Source organism: Panthera leo, chromosome E1 (genome assembly GCF_018350215.1).
Source record: "Panthera leo isolate Ple1 chromosome E1, P.leo_Ple1_pat1.1, whole genome shotgun sequence".
Lineage (NCBI taxonomy): Eukaryota > Metazoa > Chordata > Mammalia > Carnivora > Felidae > Panthera > Panthera leo.
In genome coordinates this window covers 14955321-14974637 of record NC_056692.1, presented here as the reverse complement: position 1 = coordinate 14974637, position 19317 = coordinate 14955321, and the positions used below count along the sequence as shown (strand labels likewise).

At 54.1% G+C, this 19317-nt stretch overlaps 1 protein-coding gene across 1 annotated transcript; it reads left to right on the top strand.

The window, feature by feature from the left end:
• Positions 1-4349: 4349 nt before the first annotated feature.
• WDR81 (WD repeat domain 81) lies at positions 4350-18575 on the top strand. Its single transcript, XM_042915888.1, is given in 12 exon segments — positions 4350-4723; positions 4726-8259; positions 12069-12176; positions 12437-12627; positions 12746-12936; positions 13250-13415; positions 13504-13669; positions 14341-14787; positions 14790-15026; positions 15699-15844; positions 16125-16304; positions 17341-18575. Coding segments are annotated over 12 exon segments (5826 nt in total). The 5' UTR covers positions 4350-4584; the 3' UTR covers positions 17662-18575.
• The last annotated feature ends 742 nt before the right edge of the window (positions 18576-19317 follow it).

Sequence of the window (19317 nt, the reverse complement as noted above, 5' to 3'; positions counted from 1 at the left end):
GCCTAGAGGGGCGGGGGATGGGCAAAACGAAGAGGAACCCAATGACTTGGCAAAAGCTGCTAAACCGCTTTTTTAAAGGGCCAAGTCTGGGACGCATCGCAATTTATCACCCCCACCCCCGCCCCGTTCCAAAAAAGAGGAACGTGTAGACAGGATCCGTGACTTTTCCATAGACTCCCAGTTGAGTATGAGGATACCGAAAAGGATCAGCCTGGGGTGAGAGACAGTTCCTCTGTATCAAATACAGGCTCCACCAAGTAATTGCTGTGGTTCCTAGGAACTCCAGAATTCCCAGCCTGTGTTCAGAACAATGTGCCTTTAAGGAAACTTCCTGCCTTCCACCCCAGTAACAGCTGATTGCTGGAAAGTGTGACCTCAGGGGACGAATCAGCTGTTACCACATCCTCCTCCTGGCCTGCCCTCCTCCATCCCCTTATCCCCACCCCACCCCCCACTCTACCTCCGCCCCAACCCTCCTGGGTCTTCAGGAAAGACAGGAGATGGAACCCCAAATATGGGGGACCTGCTTGTATGTTCTTTCCTCTTTCACTCCAAGACTATCTCCCCCCCTCCAACCCCCCATCTGCTGTTTAGCTCTTCAGAGGTCTGAGCTTGGAACGAGCGGTATTTCCTGTCTGCACAGCCAGTTCACACTCAGCTCATACCCGCCTTCCCAGGTCTAGAAGGAGGCCAGTATTGGGGAGGCTCAGAATGGTGGCTGGCTGGGTGTGTGGGTGCTCCAGGAATGGTACTGGGAAAGGTCCAGGGAAGCTGCAAACCAAACCTAGAGGAGAGGAATAGCCATGGAAAGAACGCTTCCTGGGGCCAGAAACCTGCTCCGCAGGCCATTTGCCCCCTACTCCCTACTCAAGTTGCCTTATTCCTTCCCACACTGGGACTAGCTAATGGGACTCTCTTGGCTTCACCCATTCACTCCACTTATAACTTAGATGCCACCTGGCCCTTTTTTTATTTACACTCTCACCCTCCACAGCAGGCGTGCTAATGTGGAGCCTCCCAGAGACTGCAAGTGGAATGCACTGATCCCAGAAACCAGAGGCTTTGGCTGGGAAGTCCTGCAGGAAGACCCAGGTAAATATTTTTACCCCAGCCCTGAGCAGGGAGTCAGGGTCATTCCAGGACAAGCTTAGTGTTAAGTCCCAGGACTGACTTGGCAAGGTTGGGAGAAACTGAGCAGGGCCTTGGCCAAGCTTGGAAGAAAGAGGAACCTCACCAGCTGCCCCCATTATCCATTATCCTTACAGTGGAAGTCTCATTCCCTTCTTATCCAAGACCCTCGGAGTAGGCCCATGTCCATTTTGTTCTGCTAACTCTCCATTCCCCCTCACCCCTCCCACCCCATTGGGCAAAAGCACAGGCTTTGAGTCCAGGGTTTCTCAACCTCAGCAGTATTGACATTTTGGGCTAGATAATTTCTTGTTGTGGGGGCTGTCGTTTGTAGCATATTTTAGCAGCATCCCTGGTCCACTAGATGGAATTAGCAACACCCCCACCCTGCAGTTATGACAACCATGAATGTCTCAGGACATTACCAGATGTCCCCTGGGGGCCAAAATCTCCCCCAGTTGAGAACTACCGAAATCAACAAACTTGGATTCAAATTCCAGCTCTTACCAGCTCTGAACTTGAAGATGCTCAACATCTCTGCACCTCAATTTCCTCATCCACAAAATAGAGTGAATAATAAATTCAGAGTTTATTGTAGGGATTAAAAAAGGATTATGTTGTTTTTATTAAAAATTTTTAAAATGTTTATTTTTGAGAGAGAGAGAGAGAGAGAGCACATGAGGGGGGAGGAGCAGAAAGAGAGGAGACAGAGGATCTGAAGCAGGCTCTGTGTTGACAGCAGAGAGCCCAGTGAGGGGCTCGAACTCATGAATGGTGAGATCATGACCTGAGCTGAAGTCAAATGCTTAAACCTACTGAACCACCCAGGTGCCCCGAAAAGGATTATGTTCGAAAACACCTAGCACAGTACCTGGCCCACTGGCCCACAGTTGGCACACTAAATGTTAGCTTCCTTCACTTTTCTCCCTGCCAGATCAGCAAAAACTAACCTCACTCAGCATGGGCTGACTGCCGGGGCAGCTGCAACTTCCCTCTTTGACTATCCAAGCCATGACCTCCAGGAAACTCAATATTGAAGTTGGCGAAAGGGAGTGGCTAATTTGGTCCCAGATTCTCCAAAGCCCAAGGGTGCTTGGGTTGGGATTCCAGGGAAATTTGGGAATTGAGCTGTTACAGAGCATTGTATCAAAATGTGGCCTGCAGATTGCCTGCATCAGAATTAACTGGGGTGCTTGTTAACAATTCGGGTCCCTGGGTCTCATTCCGGACTACTGAATCAGAAGTACATCATAAAGTTTGAAAACCACTGTTTTAGGCCTCAGGTTGGGGAAGGTGTCAGTGCCCCAGGAATCTTAGTGCCCAGCATTGTAAGGACATCCTATTCAAAGGAAGAAAAGAATTCTTAAGGTTAGTTACACTCAAGGTCATCGTTGTATTGCAAGCCAAAACCACTAGAGGGCAGGACATACACGAACTTACAGAAAGAAAAAGTAGTGCCTATTCAGACTAGGTAAACAAACCCGAGCAAAGACCAGGTGGACCCAATTTTATTGGTACTAAGAAGCAGGCACTACCCACTGACCATCAAAACCCGTTCTCTGGCCTCAGGTACTCAGACCAAACTTCGGGATGCGAGACTGTCAAAGAACGCCTAATTTCTCAGGTGAAAAAATAAAACTTCATGGCCAAGGAGCACAGTGAACATTGGTTTTAGAATGAGATAGTTTGGGTTTGAAATTTGGCTCTACCAACTCTTAGCAGTGTGACCTTGGGCAAGTTGCTTAAGGTAGTCAGCTTCCTCATCCTAAATGGTTATAAAAATAACTCCTTAAACAAAACAAGATATGCAAAGTGTTAGCAGGGTGCCTGGCTCCTAATCAGTGCTCCATGAATGATGGTTGTAAGTTATAACTGCCCAAGGCCATGTGAACAAGCACATCCGGGGCTCCCACTGTGTCTTCAAGAGGATGCAGATGGAATCAGATCATAGCTGAACCATTTGTTTCCTCTCTAATTAGGACTGTAGTTTTTCTTTTTTTTTTTTTTAATTAAAAAACTGTTTTTAAGTTTTATTTATTTACTTTTGAAAGAGAGAGAGAGAGCATGAGCAAGGGAGAGGCAGAGAGAGGGAGAGAGAGAATCCCAAGCAGACTCAGTGCAGCACAGAGCCCAATGTGGGGCTCGAACCCATGAACCATGAGATCATGACCTGAGCCGAAATGGAGATGGATGCTTAACCGCCTGAGCCACCCAGGAGCCCCGGGACAGTAGTTTTTCTTGAGTGCCTTTATGGATTCCTCCCTCTACACCAAACTCCTACTTGAGGCAAAATCTGCTAGGAGTGAGACTCAAAAAAACAGAGCCAGTTGTTTTGCTACAATGTCTTCAAATGGGTCAGAACTGAGACCCCCCCCCCCGGATAGTTTTGGCACCAGCTGTCTGGTTTCTGCTCCCTGTCCTGTGCTGCACCGTTCCCCTAGCCAAGGTAGCAACTGCAAGGCTCTGACCACAGCAGGCAGGCTCTGGCACCTCAGAGGCAGATCTTCAACGGGAAGTCTTGGGGGGAACCTTTCCTCCCAAGAACTACAGGCCTCTGGGCCTGGGCCACTTTTCTCCCTCTCAGATGGCTCAGAATTTGAAAGAGAGAAAGAAAGAGCCCTGAGAGGGCTGGGGGGGGGGGGGGGGGTACTGTAGGACAGAAAGTGTGTGCACCAGCTTCTAAGTTGCCATTCTGCCACTTGGGCAAGTCTCTTTGGCGGCTCTTGGTTATGACTTGTGAAATATAAAGAGTATTAACTGTCTTCTGTATTTTAGGGGTGTTGTAAAAGCCAAATGGAATGCTACTGATTAAATGTATTGGAAAATTAAAAGCTCCTTCTCTTGGTAGGCAGCATGGAGGCGCTGAAGGGACTTAATGTCAAAAGCCCGGCTCTGCCATCGGTTTCTTATCTGTAAAACCAGAGGGGCGGTGGTATCAGCCCGCTAAAGGCTGGGATCTCCGGCAAAATCCTTCCTAAATCCACGTCCTGGTGCGTGCAGGAGGAAGCAGGGAGGGAAATCTCATGGGCTGTTCAGCATCCCCCTCTCCTGCACCCCGAGAGAGCGAAGCCACAACTGCACTGGGAGGGAGGGCACCGAGGCCTGCCAGGCGGTGGCGCCGGCGGGAGGCGCGGTCCGACCGGCCCATTTGAGCCACGTGCGGTTGTTTCCGTGCCGGGGCGATCACGTGAGCCGAGTCAGCTGACCGGTCACGGCAGAGCCAGGCTCGGGCGCCCCGCAGCCCCTGCCCGGCTGTGCCCGGAGCGCAGGACCCTGCAGTGGGGTAAGAGCGTCCCCGCCCTCCCCTCCTCTGTCCCCGGCCCCTCCGCCCCCGCCTCTGCCTCAGCCCGGGTCCCTCGCCCGTCCCTACCCGCCCGGCCTGGCACCCCGGAAGCCGTCGCGGGAAGGGCCGTGGCCGGGCTCAGCCCCGCGCTGCCCCCAGGCGGCCAGGAGGGGATGGCCCCGGGGAGCAGGGGGCGGGAAGTCGCTCTTACCAACGGGGCCGAAGGCTGGTCCCCGCCCCCAAGCCCCGACATGGAGGAGCTGCTCCAGAGCGTGGAGAGGGACCTGAACATCGATGCCCGGCAGCTGGCTGCGGCCCCGGGGGCACCCACGTGGTGGCCTTAGTGCCCGCGCGCTGGCTGGCCAGCCTCCGCGAGCGCCGGCTGCCCCTGGGACCCTGCCCCCGGGCAGAGGGCCTGAGCGAGGCGGAAGTGAGGACTCTTCTGCAACGCTCCGTGCAGAAGCTGCCCCCCGGCTGGACGCGCGTGGAGGTGCACGGGCTGCGGAAGCGGAGGCTGTCCTACCCGCTCCGTGGCGGCTTGCCTTTCGAGGAAGGGTCCAGCAGCCCTGAGACCCTCACTCGCTTCATGCAGGATGTGGCTGCCCAGAATTATCGCAACCTGTGGCGCCATGCTTATCGTACTTATGGGCAGCCGTATAGTCATAGCCCTGCCCCTTCAGCTGTCCCTGCCCTGGACTTAGTACGACAGGCTCTGCAAAGGGTCTATGGTTGTTCCTTCCTGTCAGTGGGTGAATTTACCCAGTGCCCATCATATACAAGAGATGGTCCCTGTCCCCCTCGGGGCAGTTTGGCCTGTCCCAGTCTTTTGCGAGCTGAGGCCCTGCTGGAGTCGCCAGAGATGCTGTACGTGGTGCACCCTTATGTGCAGTTTTCCCTGCACGATGTGGTCACCTTCAGCCCTGCCAAGCTGACCAACAGCCAAGCCAAGGTGCTCTTCATTCTCTTCCGTGTGCTGAGGGCTATGGATGCCTGTCACCGCCAGGGACTGGCCTGCGGGGCCCTAACTTTGCACCACATCGCTGTGGATGAGAAGCTTTGCAGCGAGCTCCGGCTGGACCTGAGTGCTTACGAGAGGCCCAGGGAGGAAGAGAATGAGGAGACCCCTGTATCGAGGGCTGGGCCAGGCACTGAACTTGGAGAGGAGGGAGGTGGGGGGGCTGGGTGTCCCACCTGCCGGGAGGAACTTAGAGGCCTTGTGTTGGATTGGGTCCATGGCCGCATCAGCAACTTTCACTACCTCATGCAGCTAAATAGGCTGGCAGGTCGGCGGCAGGGAGATCCCAACTACCACCCAGTGCTGCCCTGGGTGGTGGACTTCACCACACCCCACGGGCGCTTTCGAGACCTGCGCAAGTCCAAGTTCCGCCTCAACAAGGGGGATAAGCAGCTGGACTTCACATACGAGATGACGCGGCAGGCATTTGTAGCAGGTGGTGCGGGTGGCGGGGAGCCACCTCACGTTCCTCACCACATCTCGGACGTGCTTTCCGACATCACATATTATGTGTACAAGGCTCGGAGGACACCCCGGTCGGTGCTCTGTGGACATGTGCGGGCGCAGTGGGAGCCCCATGAGTATCCCGCCAGCATGGAACGTATGCAGAACTGGACACCCGACGAGTGCATTCCTGAGTTCTACACCGATCCCTCTATCTTCTGTTCCATCCACCCTGACATGCCTGACCTAGATGTGCCAGCCTGGTGTGGCTCCAGTCAGGAGTTCGTGTCTGCACACCGGGCACTGTTGGAGAGCCGAGAGGTGTCCCAGGACCTGCACCACTGGATTGACCTCACATTTGGCTACAAACTCCAGGGCAAGGAGGCTGTGAAAGAGAAGAATGTGTGCCTGCACCTGGTGGATGCCCACACACACCTGACCAGCTATGGCGTGGTGCAGCTCTTCGATCAGCCACACCCCCAACGCCTGGCTGGGGCTCCTGCCCTGGCCCCTGAGCCTCCACTCATCCCCAGAGTGTTGTTCCAGACCATCCAGGAGAGCATAGGCCGGGAGGACTTACCAGGACAGCTTACAAATGGGGTGGGCAGGCTGGTTTTGGAGGCCACTCCCTGTGAGGCTGGCTGGGCCAGGGAGAGGCCCGTGGCAGGGGAAGATGACTTGGAACAGGCCACAGAAGCTCTGGATTCTATCTCCCTCGCAGGGAAAGCAGGTGACCAGCTGGGCTCTTCCTCATCTTCCTCCAGTCAAGCCTCCCCAGGCCTCTTGTCTTTCTCAGTGGCCTCGGCCTCTCGAGCAGGCCGCAGGAACAAAGCTGCTGGGGCCGACCCTGGGGAAGGTGAGGAGGGGAAGATTCTTCTTCCCGAGGGTTTCAATCCTGTGCAGGCTCTGGAAGGGCTGGAGAAACTAGGCAACTTCCTGACCAAAGGCCTAGGGGGCCAATTGGAGGTGCCTGAGCATGCCCAGGTCCAGCCACCCGTGCAGCTGCAGGACCTCTTCCATCGGGACATGCAGGCGCTGGGTGTCCTGTTGGCTGAGATGGTGTTTGCCACCAGGGTCCGGACACTGCAGCCTGACGCGCCTTTGTGGGTACGTTTCGAGGCCGTTCGGGGCCTCTGCACACGCCACCCCAAGGAGATCCCCGTGTCTCTGCAGCCCGTGCTGGACATGCTCCTGCAGCTCAGTGGACCCGAAGGCCCTGTGACAGCAGGGAGGGGCAAGCTGGCCCCACTCTTTGAGTACAGGCCCATCTCCCGGGGATTGCCTCCACCCTGTCCGGCCCAGCTCCTCAGCCCCTTCAGCTCCGTGGTTCCCTTCCCTCCGTACTTCCCGGCGCTGCACAAGTTCATCCTCCTGTATCAGGCGAGACGCGTGGAGGACGAGGCCCAGGGGCGGGAGCTGGTGTTTGCTCTGTGGCAGCAACTGGGTGCGGTGCTGAGTGACATCACCCCGGAGGGCCTGGAGATCCTGCTGCCCTTCGTGCTGTCACTCATGTCTGAGGAGCACACGGCTGTGTACACAGCCTGGTACCTATTTGAACCTGTCGCTAAGGCCCTGGGCCCCAAAAATGCCAATAAGTACCTACTGAAGCCTCTCATTGGTGCCTATGAGAGCCCCTGCCGGTTACACGGCCGCTTCTACTTGTACACTGACTGCTTTGTGGCCCAGCTGATGGTGCGGCTGGGCCTGCAGGCCTTTCTCATCCACCTGCTGCCCCACGTCCTCCAGGTGCTGGCTGGTGTGGAGGCCTCCCAGGAGGAAAGCAAGGGCCTGGTGGGGGCCACTGAGGATGAGGAGAGTGAGCTCCCAGGGGCTAGGCCCAGCCCCTGTGCTTTTGGGGAGGAAATTCAGATGGATGGTGAGCCTGCTGCTTCCTCGGGCCTGGGGCTCCCGGACTACACGTCTGGTGTCAGCTTCCATGACCAGGCCTACCTCCCTGAGACCGAAGACTTCCAAGCTGGGCTCTATGTGGCTGAGTCCCCACAGCCCCAGGAAGCTGAGGCTGTGAGCCTAGGCCGGCTGAGCGACAAGAGCAGCACCAGTGAGACCTCCCTGGGCGAGGAACGGGCTGCAGATGAGGGGGGTGCTCCTGTGGACAAGAGCAGCCTCAGGTCAGGTGACAGCAGCCAGGACTTGAAGCAAAGCGAAGGCTCAGAGGAGGAAGAGGAGGAGGAGGAAGGCTGTGTGGTGTTGGAGGAGGAGGAGGGAGAGGGGGAGCAAGACGACATCACCAGGGCGTCTGAGCTCACTCTCTCTGACACGGTGCTGTCCATGGATACTGTCGTGGCCCGTGGTGGCGACACAGATGGGGAGGAAGAGGAGGAACCACTAACTGAGCAGTCGGAGGGCAAAGAACAGAAGATCCTTCTTGGTGAGTTCTCAGGCCTCGAGGTGTTGTAAAACAGTCCTCTGGTTTGTTTTGTCTTTTTATCTTATCGTATTACTTATTTATTTGCATAATGTCTACACCCAAACGTGGGACTTAAACTCATGACCCTGAGATCAAGTCGCATGTTCTCACTGAGCCAGCCAGGTGCCTCAGGGTTCTGTTTTGTCTTTTGATTCCAATATAGTTAACATACAGTGTTCCATTAGTTTCAGGGGTACAGTGTAGTGATTCAACAATTCTGTACATTGCTCAGTGCTCCTCACAGCAAGTGCACTTTAATCCCCATCACCTATTTCACTCATTTCCCCATCCACCTCCCCTCTGATAATCATCAGTTCTCTATAGGTAAGAGTCTGTTTCTTGGTTTCTTCCTCTCACTCTTTTTCTCTCTCCCTTTTTCCTTGCTTGTTTGTTTTGTTTCTTAAATTCCACACATGAGTGAAATCATGTGGAATTTGTCTCTGACTTGTTTTGCGTAGCATAATACTCTCTAGCGCCGTCCATGTTGTTGCAAATGGCGAGATACCATTCGTTTTTATGGCTGAGTAATATTCCATTGTACATGTGTACCACATCTTCTTTATCCATTCATCTGTTGATGGACACTTGGGCTGCACATAGTTTGGCTCTTGTAAATAATGCTGCAGTAAATATAGGGGTGTGTGTGTCCCTTGGAAATAGTGTTTACATATTTTGGGAGTAGTCCAATTACTGGATCAGAGGGTGGTTTTATTTTTAACTTTTTGAGGTACCTCCCAAGCACCTTCCACAGTGGTTGCACCAGTTTGCATTCCCTCCAGCACTGCACATTTCTCCACATCTTCGCCAACACTTAACTGGTTTTTGTGTTGTTGATTTTAGCCATTCTGACGGGTGTGAGGTGGTATCTCATTGTAGTTTTGATTTGCATTTCCCTGATGATGAGTGATGTGGAGCATCTTTTCATGTGTCGGTTGGCCATCTGGATGTCTTCTTTGGAGAGATGTCTGTTCATGTCTTCTGCCTTTTTTTAAATTGGATTATTTGTTTTTTTGGCTGTTGAGTTGTATCAGTTCTTAATATATTTTGGATACTAAGCCTTTATCGGATATGTCATTTGCAAATATCTTCTCCCATTCAGAAGGTTGCCTTTTAGTTTTGTTGATCATTTCCTTAGCTATGCAGAACCTTTTTATTTTGATGTAGTCCCAAAAGTTTATTTTTGCCTTTGTTTCCCTTCCCTCAGGAGACATAGCTAGAAAGATGTTGCTATGGCTGATGTCAGAAAAATACTGCCTATGCTCTCTTCTAGGATTTTTATGGTTTCAGGTCTCACGTTTAGGACTTTAATCCATTTTGAGTTTCTTTTTGCGTATGGTGTAAGAAAGTGGTCCAGTATGATTCTTTTGCATGTAGCTGTCCAGTTTTTCCAATACCATTTGCTGAAGAGACTTTTTCCGGTTGTATATTCTTTCTTTTGTCAAAGATTAATTGACCATGTAATTGTGGGCTTTTTTCTGGGTTTTCTGTTCTGTTCCATTGATGTGCTTATTTTTGTGCCAGTACCATACTGTTTTGATTACTACAGCTTTGTAATTAATATAACTTGAGGTATGGAATTGTGATACCTCCACTTTTTCTTTTTCAAGATTGCTTTGGCTATTCAGGGTCTTTTGTGATTCCATACAAATTTTAGGATTGTTTGTTCTAATTCTGTGAAGAATGCTGTTGGTATTTTGATAGGGGTTGCATTAAATGTGTAGATTGTTTTGGCTAGTATAGACATTCCAACAATATCCATTCTTCCAATCCATGGAAGAACCTTCCATTCCTTTGTGTCATCTTCAATTTCTTTCATCCATGTTTTACAGTTTTCAGGATACAGGTTTTTCACCTCTTTGTTTCATTTTATTCCTAGGTATTTTACTGTTTTTGGTGCAATTGTAAATGGGATTGTTTTCTTAATTTCTCTTTTTGCTGTTTAATTCTTAGTGTATAGAAATGCAACAGATTTCTGTACATTGATTTTGTATCCTGTGACTTCACTGAATTCATGTGTCCGTTCTAGTAGTTTTTTGGTGGAGTCTTTAGGGTTTTCTATAAATAGTATCATGTCATCGGCAAATAATGGAAGTTTTACTTCCTTTACCAGTTTGGATGATTTTTATTTCTTTTTGTTGTCTGATTGCTGTGGCTAAGACTTCCAGTGGTGAGAGTGGAAATATTTGTCTTGTTTCTGACCTTGGGGAAAAGCTCCTAGTTCTTCCCCATTGAGGATGACATTTGCTGTGGGTTTTTCATATATGGCCTTTATTATATTGAGGTATGTTTCCTCTGGACCTACTTTGTTGAGGGTTTTATGAATGCACATTGTACTTTGTCAGGTGCTTTTTATGCATCTGTTGGAATGATCATATGGCTTTTATCCTTTCTTTTATTGATGTGATGTATCATGATGATTGATTTGTGACTATTGAACCACCCTTGCATCCCAAGGAGTAAATCCCACTTGATCACGGTGAATGATTTTCTTAATGTATTGTTGGATTCAGTTGGCTAGCATTTTGTTGAGGATATTGCATCTATGTGCAACAGAGATAATGGCCTGTTGTTCTCTTTGTGTCTTTATCTGGTTTTGGTATCAGGATAACGCTGCCTCATAGAATGAATTTGGAAGTTGTCCTTCCTCTTTTATTTTTTGGAATAGTTTCAGAAGAATAGGTATTAGCTTTTCGTCACTCTGGTTTTCATTCAACATTTCTGAGTACCTAGTCTTTGCTAAGCCGTGGGTGCAGCAGATTCACACACAGCACAGATGTGGGCCTGCCCTCCTGGAGCGCACCTGTAGCCGAGGAGATGCCACACTGTAGACAGTGTCATGTAAATGTCATGTTAGTGCTGTAAAGAACAGGATTGGCTGCTATGAGGGAATATAAATGGGGCTTAGATCAAGTTTTCAGGGTCCCATGAAAGTAGGGCTGGTTGAGGTCCAATGAATAGGAGATAGCAAGCAAAATGGTAGGGTTTACAGTGGGAAGAGCATACCAGGCAGTGGGAACAGCATGTGTGAGGCTCTAAGGTTGTCATGGTTCCATTGAAGAATCAGGGACTGAATTCTGCTCCTGAACCCAATATTGTACTGTATTTTTTAAAAAAATTTTTTAACGTTTATTTATTATTGAGAGACAGAGAGACACAGAGCATGAGCAGAGGAGGGGTAGAGAGAGGGGGAGACATAGAATCTGAAGCAGACTCCAGGCTCTGAGCTGTCAGCACAGAGCCCGACGCGGGGCTCAAACTCACAGACTGTGAGATCATGACCTGAGCCGAAGTCGGTCGCTTAACCAACTGAGCCACCCAGGCGGCCTTATCGTACTGTATTTTAACTAACTAGAATTTAAATAAAAGTTTGAAGGAAAAAAAAGAATCAGTGCAAACCTAGGAAGTTTAGACAGAGAGAGTGGAAGGAAGAAGAAGGAACACAGGCCGTAGGGTGAGGGAGCCAGGGCCTGGCCAGGCCTCATTTAGCAGCTTAGGAAGATTCGCTGAAAGGATAACCTTCCTGCAAGGTGTGCTGAAGGAGAGGAGCCTGGAGTAGCCCCAAAGCCAGGGCCACGTGGGGGCAGTCCCAAAGCCACAGGCCACCTCTGCCACTGCTAAATAGAGGATGGTGGTGTGGGGCACCCGGCTTTGACTGGGCCCCTTGGCAGGTCTGCAGCCAGGATAGGCCAGGAGAGGTGCCCTGGGGTGGGGTGGGAGGCATGGCAAGTCACCATTATCTGATGAGCTCAGGGCCCATTCCTGCCCTGCAGATACAGCCTGCAAGATGGTCCGCTGGCTATCTGCCAAGCTTGGTCCCACAGTGGCCTCTCGCTACGTGGCCCGGAACCTGCTCCGCCTGCTGACATCTTGTTACGTTGGTAAGGCCTGTGGTTGGTGCTGGAGATGGGGCTTCGTCCCAGCCCCTCTGTCTATCTTCAGCCCCCTGCAGGGGATCCTTCCTACTTCCACCTCCCAGGCAGGTCCTGGGACCCCATCTGTAAGCTACTTCCTTCCTTGGGTAGGGCGTGGGGTGGCCCCCAGGCTAGGGTGACGAGGAGTGGCTACCACAGTTCCTGGAAGGCCGCCCTGCCTCCTGCCTGCTGTTAGCTACTCAAGGCTGCTGGTTCTTCCTCGGCAGGGCCCACTCGGCAACAGTTCACCGTGAGCAGTGGTGAGAGTCCCCCGCTGAGTGCTGGCAACATCTATCAGAAGAGACCGGTGCTGGGTGATATAGTGTCGGGGCCCGTGCTCAGCTGCCTCCTCCACATTGCTCATCTGTATGGGGAGCCTGTCCTCACCTACCAGTACCTGCCCTACATCAGCTACCTGGTCAGTTACTGACTGGCAGTCCCAGGGGAGGTCAAGGAGCTTGAGGGTGGACCTGGGATCCCTGGGGGCCCCACGGGGTCCGTGGACAGCCTGGCCCTCACCTTCTCTATGGCCCTAGGTGGCCCCAGGTGGCACCTCAGGCCCCAGTCGACTGAACAGCCGTAAGGAGGCGGGGCTGCTGGCAGCGGTGACTCTGACCCAGAAGATCATCGTGTACCTCTCGGACACCACCCTCATGGACATCCTGCCCCGAATCAGCCACGAGGTCTTGCTGCCCGTGCTCAGCTTCCTCACTTCCCTCGTCACTGGGTAGGCTCCTGCCCCACCCCTGTGGGAGTGGGAGTAGCTCAGCTGAGGGAGCTACCCAGGAGGGGCTGGGAAGCTTGGGGATGAGACCGGACTGGGTGTCAGGAGTCTTGGTTATCAGGATTCCTGGTTCTGATCCAGCTGTGTGACCCTGAACAAGCCACATCTTCTTTCTGTGCCTCCGGTTCCTCTCGTCTGGTTTGGATCAAATTTGTCTTGTAGTTCTTTTCACTTAAAGCTTTTCATAGATTCTGGGCAAGTCCCGCAGAGTTGTGGAGAGGTGGGGGGTGCTGGAGCTCATGAACTCTCTTTCCAGGTTCCCGAGTGGGGCCCAGGCCCGGACTGTCCTGTGCGTGAAAACCATCAGCCTCATTGCCCTCATATGCCTGCGCATTGGGCAGGAGATGGTCCAGCAGCACCTGAGTGAACCTGTGGCCACCTTCTTTCAAGTCTTCTCTCAGCTGCATGAGCTTCGGCACCAGGTAGGCAGACCTACCCCCCTTACCTGGCTGGGTTGGGCTGGGCAGGGGCCGTGAACTCGGCTGACTCCCTGGGCCTCCCTGCCCACAGGAGCTGAAGCTGGATCCCGTGGGCCGCAGTGAGGGCCAGCTGCCAGAGGTGGCCTTCTCCGATGGGCGGCAGCGGCTGGTGGACCCTACCCTGCTGGACGAGCTGCAGAAGGTGTTCACCTTGGAGATGGCGTACACAATCTACGTGCCCTTCTCCTGCCTGTTGGGTACTGCCCCATCACGTTCCATCGCAAAGCCTCTGTGGCCATGTCTCTTCTCTGGGGAGGGCCCCATGCTCCCCTTGCCCCCAGAATCAGTAACGAGCATTCAGTGTTCTGGGTCAGAGCAAAGGGATTTGGCCTTGGACCTCAGAGTTCCAAGGTGCTGTATAAACAGGGACTGAGCATTAGCCAGCAAGGAGGCACAGGAGCTGGCCTAGAGTATCCCTGGGGATGGCAGGGCCACCAGGCTGACGTACTGACATCTCCCGGAGTTGTCTGAGAGGAATTAGCTGCCCACCATTTCTGTAGCCTCCCGTGTGGGCCCGGCACTGCTGAGCAATTATGTGTGTCATCATCTTAAATAGGATGGGCAGCCCTGTGGTTAGATATGTCATCATCCCTCTACTGAAATCTAAGCCCTGGGAGGGAAAGCACCCCCTGGCTTTTACCATTCTATTTCTGATGCCCTGCGTAACACCCGGCACACATAGAAGATGTTCGTGTGAATGGATCTACCTTTTTCTGTGGAAGAAAATAGGCTCAGAGATGAAGAGTTACTTGCCCAGAGTTGCACAGCCAGGACCTGCCCTGTTTTCTGTGGTTCCCAAGCCTTGGATGGGTGGTGGCAGCGGCCTTCCATCTTCCCTAATCTGAGGACCTCTCCCACTCCCATCCAGGTGACATCATCCGGAAAATCATCCCCAACCACGAGCTGGTTGGGGAGCTGGCGGGGCTGTATTTGGAGACCATCAGTCCGAGCAGTCGCAGCCCTGCCGGCGTGGAGCCCACGGTGCCCAGCGCCGGCCCTGAGTGGGACCCCCAGAGTGGGGGCTGCTCCCGGGACGACGGCCACTCGGGGACCTTTGGGAGCGTGCTGGTCGGGAACCGCATCCAGATTCCCGATGACTCTCAGCCTGAGAGCCCCGGCTTGCTGGGCCCCATCCCTGGCGCTGGCAGTGGGGGCCCCAGCAGCGAGGAGGACAACGCGCTGAAGCGGGAGCTGCCGCGGAGCGCCCACGGGCTAAGCGGGAACTGGCTGGCGTACTGGCAGTACGAGATCGGCGTGAGCCAGCAGGATGCCCACTTCCACTTCCATCAGATCCGCCTGCAGAGCTTCCCGGGCCACTCGGGGCTGTCAAGTGCGTGGCGCCCCTGAGCAGTGAGGACTTCTTCCTAAGTGGCAGCAAGGACCGCACGGTGCGCCTCTGGCCACTCTACAACTCTGGGGATGGCACCAGCGAGACGGCCCCACGCCTCGTCTATGCCCAGCACCGCAAGAGCGTCTTCTTTGTGGGCCAGCTCGAGGCCCCGCAGTATGTGGTGAGCTGTGACGGGGCTGTGCACGTCTGGGACCCCTTCACAGGTGAGCGGGCCCAGGTGAGGCCTGTTCTGTTGCTGCCATGCCGTGCCCTGCCAGGCCAGGCCTCTGGGTGCGGGGACCCAGGGTTGGGCGGTTGGGGTGTCTTGGTGTATGGTGTGGGACAACCCAGCGAGGCTGCACAGAGGAGCAGTTAGACCTGAGTTGGAATCCATTAGCCTTAAGTTTGAATTGGTTCTGCCAACTTATTTGCGGAGTTACCTTGCTCAAGTCACTTTGATGCTGGAAGCGTTAGTGCTCCCCATCTGCAAAATGGGAATCAGAACTGGTTTAGAAGATAATGCACATAGGGGTTTGGCTTAACACATAACATGTCATACAAGTTTGGCAGAGAGTTGCTTGATGATTTTTTGGCATCGTGTTAGGGAGAAATAAGGTTAATAAGGTTTTTAAAGGGGGAGGGGATGGAGTAGCATCGAGGTAGACCGAGGAGAGGTAGCATTTGGTCAGGGGGTGCTGTGTGAAGAGTTTGGGTACAGGAGCCTGGCCTGGTCATGGATGCAGGAAGGTGGGGGGGGTCAAAAAATCATCGTTAGTATTTTCTTAGGTCCCCTGGGAGATGAGAGGCAGTTACAGGGTATGTCAGGGAGATAGGAAGGGTTGGGGTTCTTCCATCTGCTACTGGGACCCTAGATCCACTGTGCCTTTCCTTCCCAGGGAAGACCCTTCGCGTAATAGAGCCATGGGACAGCCGGGTGCCCCTGACTGCTGTGGCTGTCATGCCTGCCCCCCATACCAGCATCACCATGGCCAGCTCTGACTCGACCCTGCGCTTTGTGGACTGCAGGAAGCCCGGCCTGCAGGTCAGGGGCGTTCGGTTCCCTGAGCCCTGGCTTGGATGCCCAGCAGGGAGGAAAGACCCTGAAGAGAGAAGCAGGGTGTAGTTTCTCTTTGGAGACAAATCACCCACAGCAGCAAATGCTGGGGGGTGGGACTCTGATCTGGGATGAAGGGGTGCCCTCCCCTCGATGGGGGATAGAGGCTCAGGCCTTTCAGCCGTGTGGGCTTGGGGTGAACAGGACCTCAGGGAGAAACGGGTTGGAGTGGGTGGCAGTGCTTTAGCTCATCTCCCTCTGTCTGCAGCATGAGTTCCGCCTGGGTGGCGGGCTGAACCCGGGGCTTGTCCGCTCCTTGGCCGTCAGCCCCAGTGGCCGTAGCGTCGTGGCTGGCTTCTCCTCGGGCTTCATGGTGCTCCTGGACACCCGTACAGGCCTGGTTTTGCGTGGCTGGCCAGCCCATGAGGGGGACATCCTGCAGATCAAGGTGACTGACGTGGTCCCCTTTCCCTCCTCACTGCCCAGCCCAGCCCCTGCTCCAGGCCCTCTTAGGGCCCACCCAGGACCGGCTCCCTCGTACATGCCCCATGGCTGATGGGCGGAGAGGGTTAGGAGCCAGCTCTTCTGCAGGGGGCCCTGGCAGCAGGCAGGCCACGGGGGCGGGAACCAGGGGGCGAGCTGACCCTGCTGTTCCCTGGGGATGTTCTAATGAGTAACCCTTGTCCATATTTGTCTTGCTTGGAGGATCAGGGGTCAGGTCCTGTCCGTGACCCAGTCAGGTTAAATAAAGCTCAGCTGGGAGGGTGTTTACTGCCCCCGACCACTGAGCAGAGTCCATGGCCCGTGCTGGGCTGCCCTGGTGGGGGTAGGGACACCCGGGCATGGGGATCCTGCCCCTACCCCCGCCCATTCTCAGTCACAGACCTTGGGGAACTGCCCAGGGAGGGACCAGGAGGAGGAACAGGACTGTATGTGGGAGGATTTTTCCAGGCAACTGGCACTTCCTCCCTATCCTGACTGGAGCCAGGGGACATGCACTGCCAATACTAAGGGCAGGCTGCCCCCAACTCTGTCCGGGGCCCCAGGGCTTCAGGCACCTCTAAGTTCTGACCTTCCAAGGAAGGCTTTGGGGTCAACCTGGGTATTACCTGGCAATGCCACTTACTGGCTCTGTGACCTTGGTAGGATTACTTAACTTTTCTTAGCCTCATGTTTTTTCTCTATAAAACGGGAGCAACAGCATCTACGTCATAGAGTTGTTATGAAAATTAAATGTGGTAATATGGCATGCCTAACAAAATGCCTAGATACAGTAAGTGCTCAAATGATAGTGATGACTAGGTTAAAGACACTTTAACATATTAACTAGTGTTAATGTAATGTGGCAGGGGTGGGCAGCTGGTCCCCTGCCCAGGATCCCCTGTCTTCCTGGGAGATAAGCTGCGAGTAAACAGAAGACCTTGGAGCTCAGTGGGCACATGGGAGGGCCCAGGCCCTGCTGAGGCTCTCTTCTCCCTGAGCAGGCGGTGGAGGGCAGTGTCCTGGTCAGCTCCTCCTCTGACCACTCCTTGACTGTGTGGAAGGAGCTGGAACAGAAGCCCACGCACCACTACAAATCAGCATCTGACCCCATCCACACCTTCGACCTGTACGGCAGCGAGGTGGTCACCGGCACCGTGGCCAACAAGATCGGAGTCTGCTCCCTGCTTGAGCCACCCTCCCAGGCCACCACGAAGCTCAGCTCTGAGAACTTCCGAGGCACGCTCACCAGCCTGGCCTTGCTGCCCACTAAACGCCACCTCTTGCTGGGCTCGGACAATGGGGTCATCCGCCTCCTGGCCTAGGCCAAGGTGGGGCTGGCCAACGAGGGTGGGCAGACATCCCCCAGGGAGTCCATCCCTTACCCTTGTCTCCCCAGCAGCTCCCTCTGGGCAGGCCTCAGGCCCCACACTCTGTGCCCACATGGCCTGCCAGCCACAGTGAGGCAGGGGTCCAGGTTCCTGAACCGCCAGAGCCACCAGTGCTGCCAGAAGGGATCTCATTTGTGGCTTGGGGAGATGCTGCCCCGAGTCAGCAGGAAGCAAGAGAGGGAGCACAGGAAAGCATCGCTGCCCTCTCTTCTCCCAAGCTCTGCCCCCTGGGTCCACATGGGGACAGGGAAGCTCTGAGAAGGGGAAGGGAGACTGGCCCTGTCCAGCCAGTGTCCAGCCAAGGACGCCCCCCCACCCACCTCCCCTTGTGAGCCCTCTGTGCCCCTATCTCACAAGGGCAGGGAAGCCGCTCCAGTCCAGGACACTGATGGTGCTTGGACTCCAGCCTCTAAGGAGGGCTGGTCCTGGTCCAGGAGTTAGGGGCCTTGGGGTGGGGTTTAAGTGTCCACCCAGCCAGGCCCTGCCCAGTATGGGACCAGTAGGGGAAGAAAGAGGGCAGGACCAGGGGAGGGAAGATGGACTGGTCCAGCTGGTGCCTGCCAGGAGTGACCCCATGCCTTGCCTGCCCATCCCTAACCACAGTGTTTGTGCCTTGAACTGAAGAGGCAGCCCCTGGGCCCAGAACCCTTGGGGAGTGGTCCAACACCCTGAGAGAAGGGGCAGGAATGATCTCTGCATCTCAGGTCTCTCCCAGGGGACAGGAAGACCCAGGCATCCCCGGACCCTCACATTCTGGAGCAGAGATGAGGTCTGAGCCTGGGCCCTTACTGCCTCTTCACTATTTGCAATAGATGTAAATATGACCAATAAATCTTTTGGAAGAGCCATGGAACTGAGTGAGGCTTTTCTTGATGATGGTTATCAGGGTGGGGAAAAATTGAGACCCAGCAGCTTCCAGGGCAGTGAGGAGAGTGAGAAGTAGGGCGGGAGGAAGGTGGGAGACAGCCTGATCATTGCTCTTGGGCACCACGGGGTACAGGGCTTCTGGTTCATGCAGCCCCAGGTCAGTTTCCTGAACCCTCAGCTTGGGGGAAGGTAAGGAGGCTTTGATCTTGCTGAGGGAGGATGCTGGCAGAGGCCATGGCCCTGTCTCTTCTCTCCACCCCTTCCAAACCCAGACTGAAGGCAGCCAATCAGGATCCTGGGCTTGTAGGGATTGGGGATGGGTATCTTATCTTGGGTTCCCCACATAGGCTCCCATAGCTTCCCCTTCCTTACCCTTAGGACGGGGGAGAGAAAAGGACATTGGAAGTGAGAAGCTGGAGGTGGCTCTGAGCCCAGCTGTGTCCTTGGGCATGTCGCATAGACTCTCTGAGCCTCACCAAAATGGGGATGAACCCCCACCTCATGGGGTTGGGGGGAGGCCCTTCCTGGATCTGCCCTACAGATGATGACAGTCTCCTCAACCGTTTCCTGCACCTCCTTTCTTCAGACTCAGGTGGGACTCAAATCCATGAGGGCTCCAGGTAGCTATCTCAGGGTTAGATGCCCTGGTGGGAATGGGGCTTCCGGCCCCAATATCAATGTTTAACCGGATGTGCAGGTCAATATTTACCAGAAGAGAAAGCA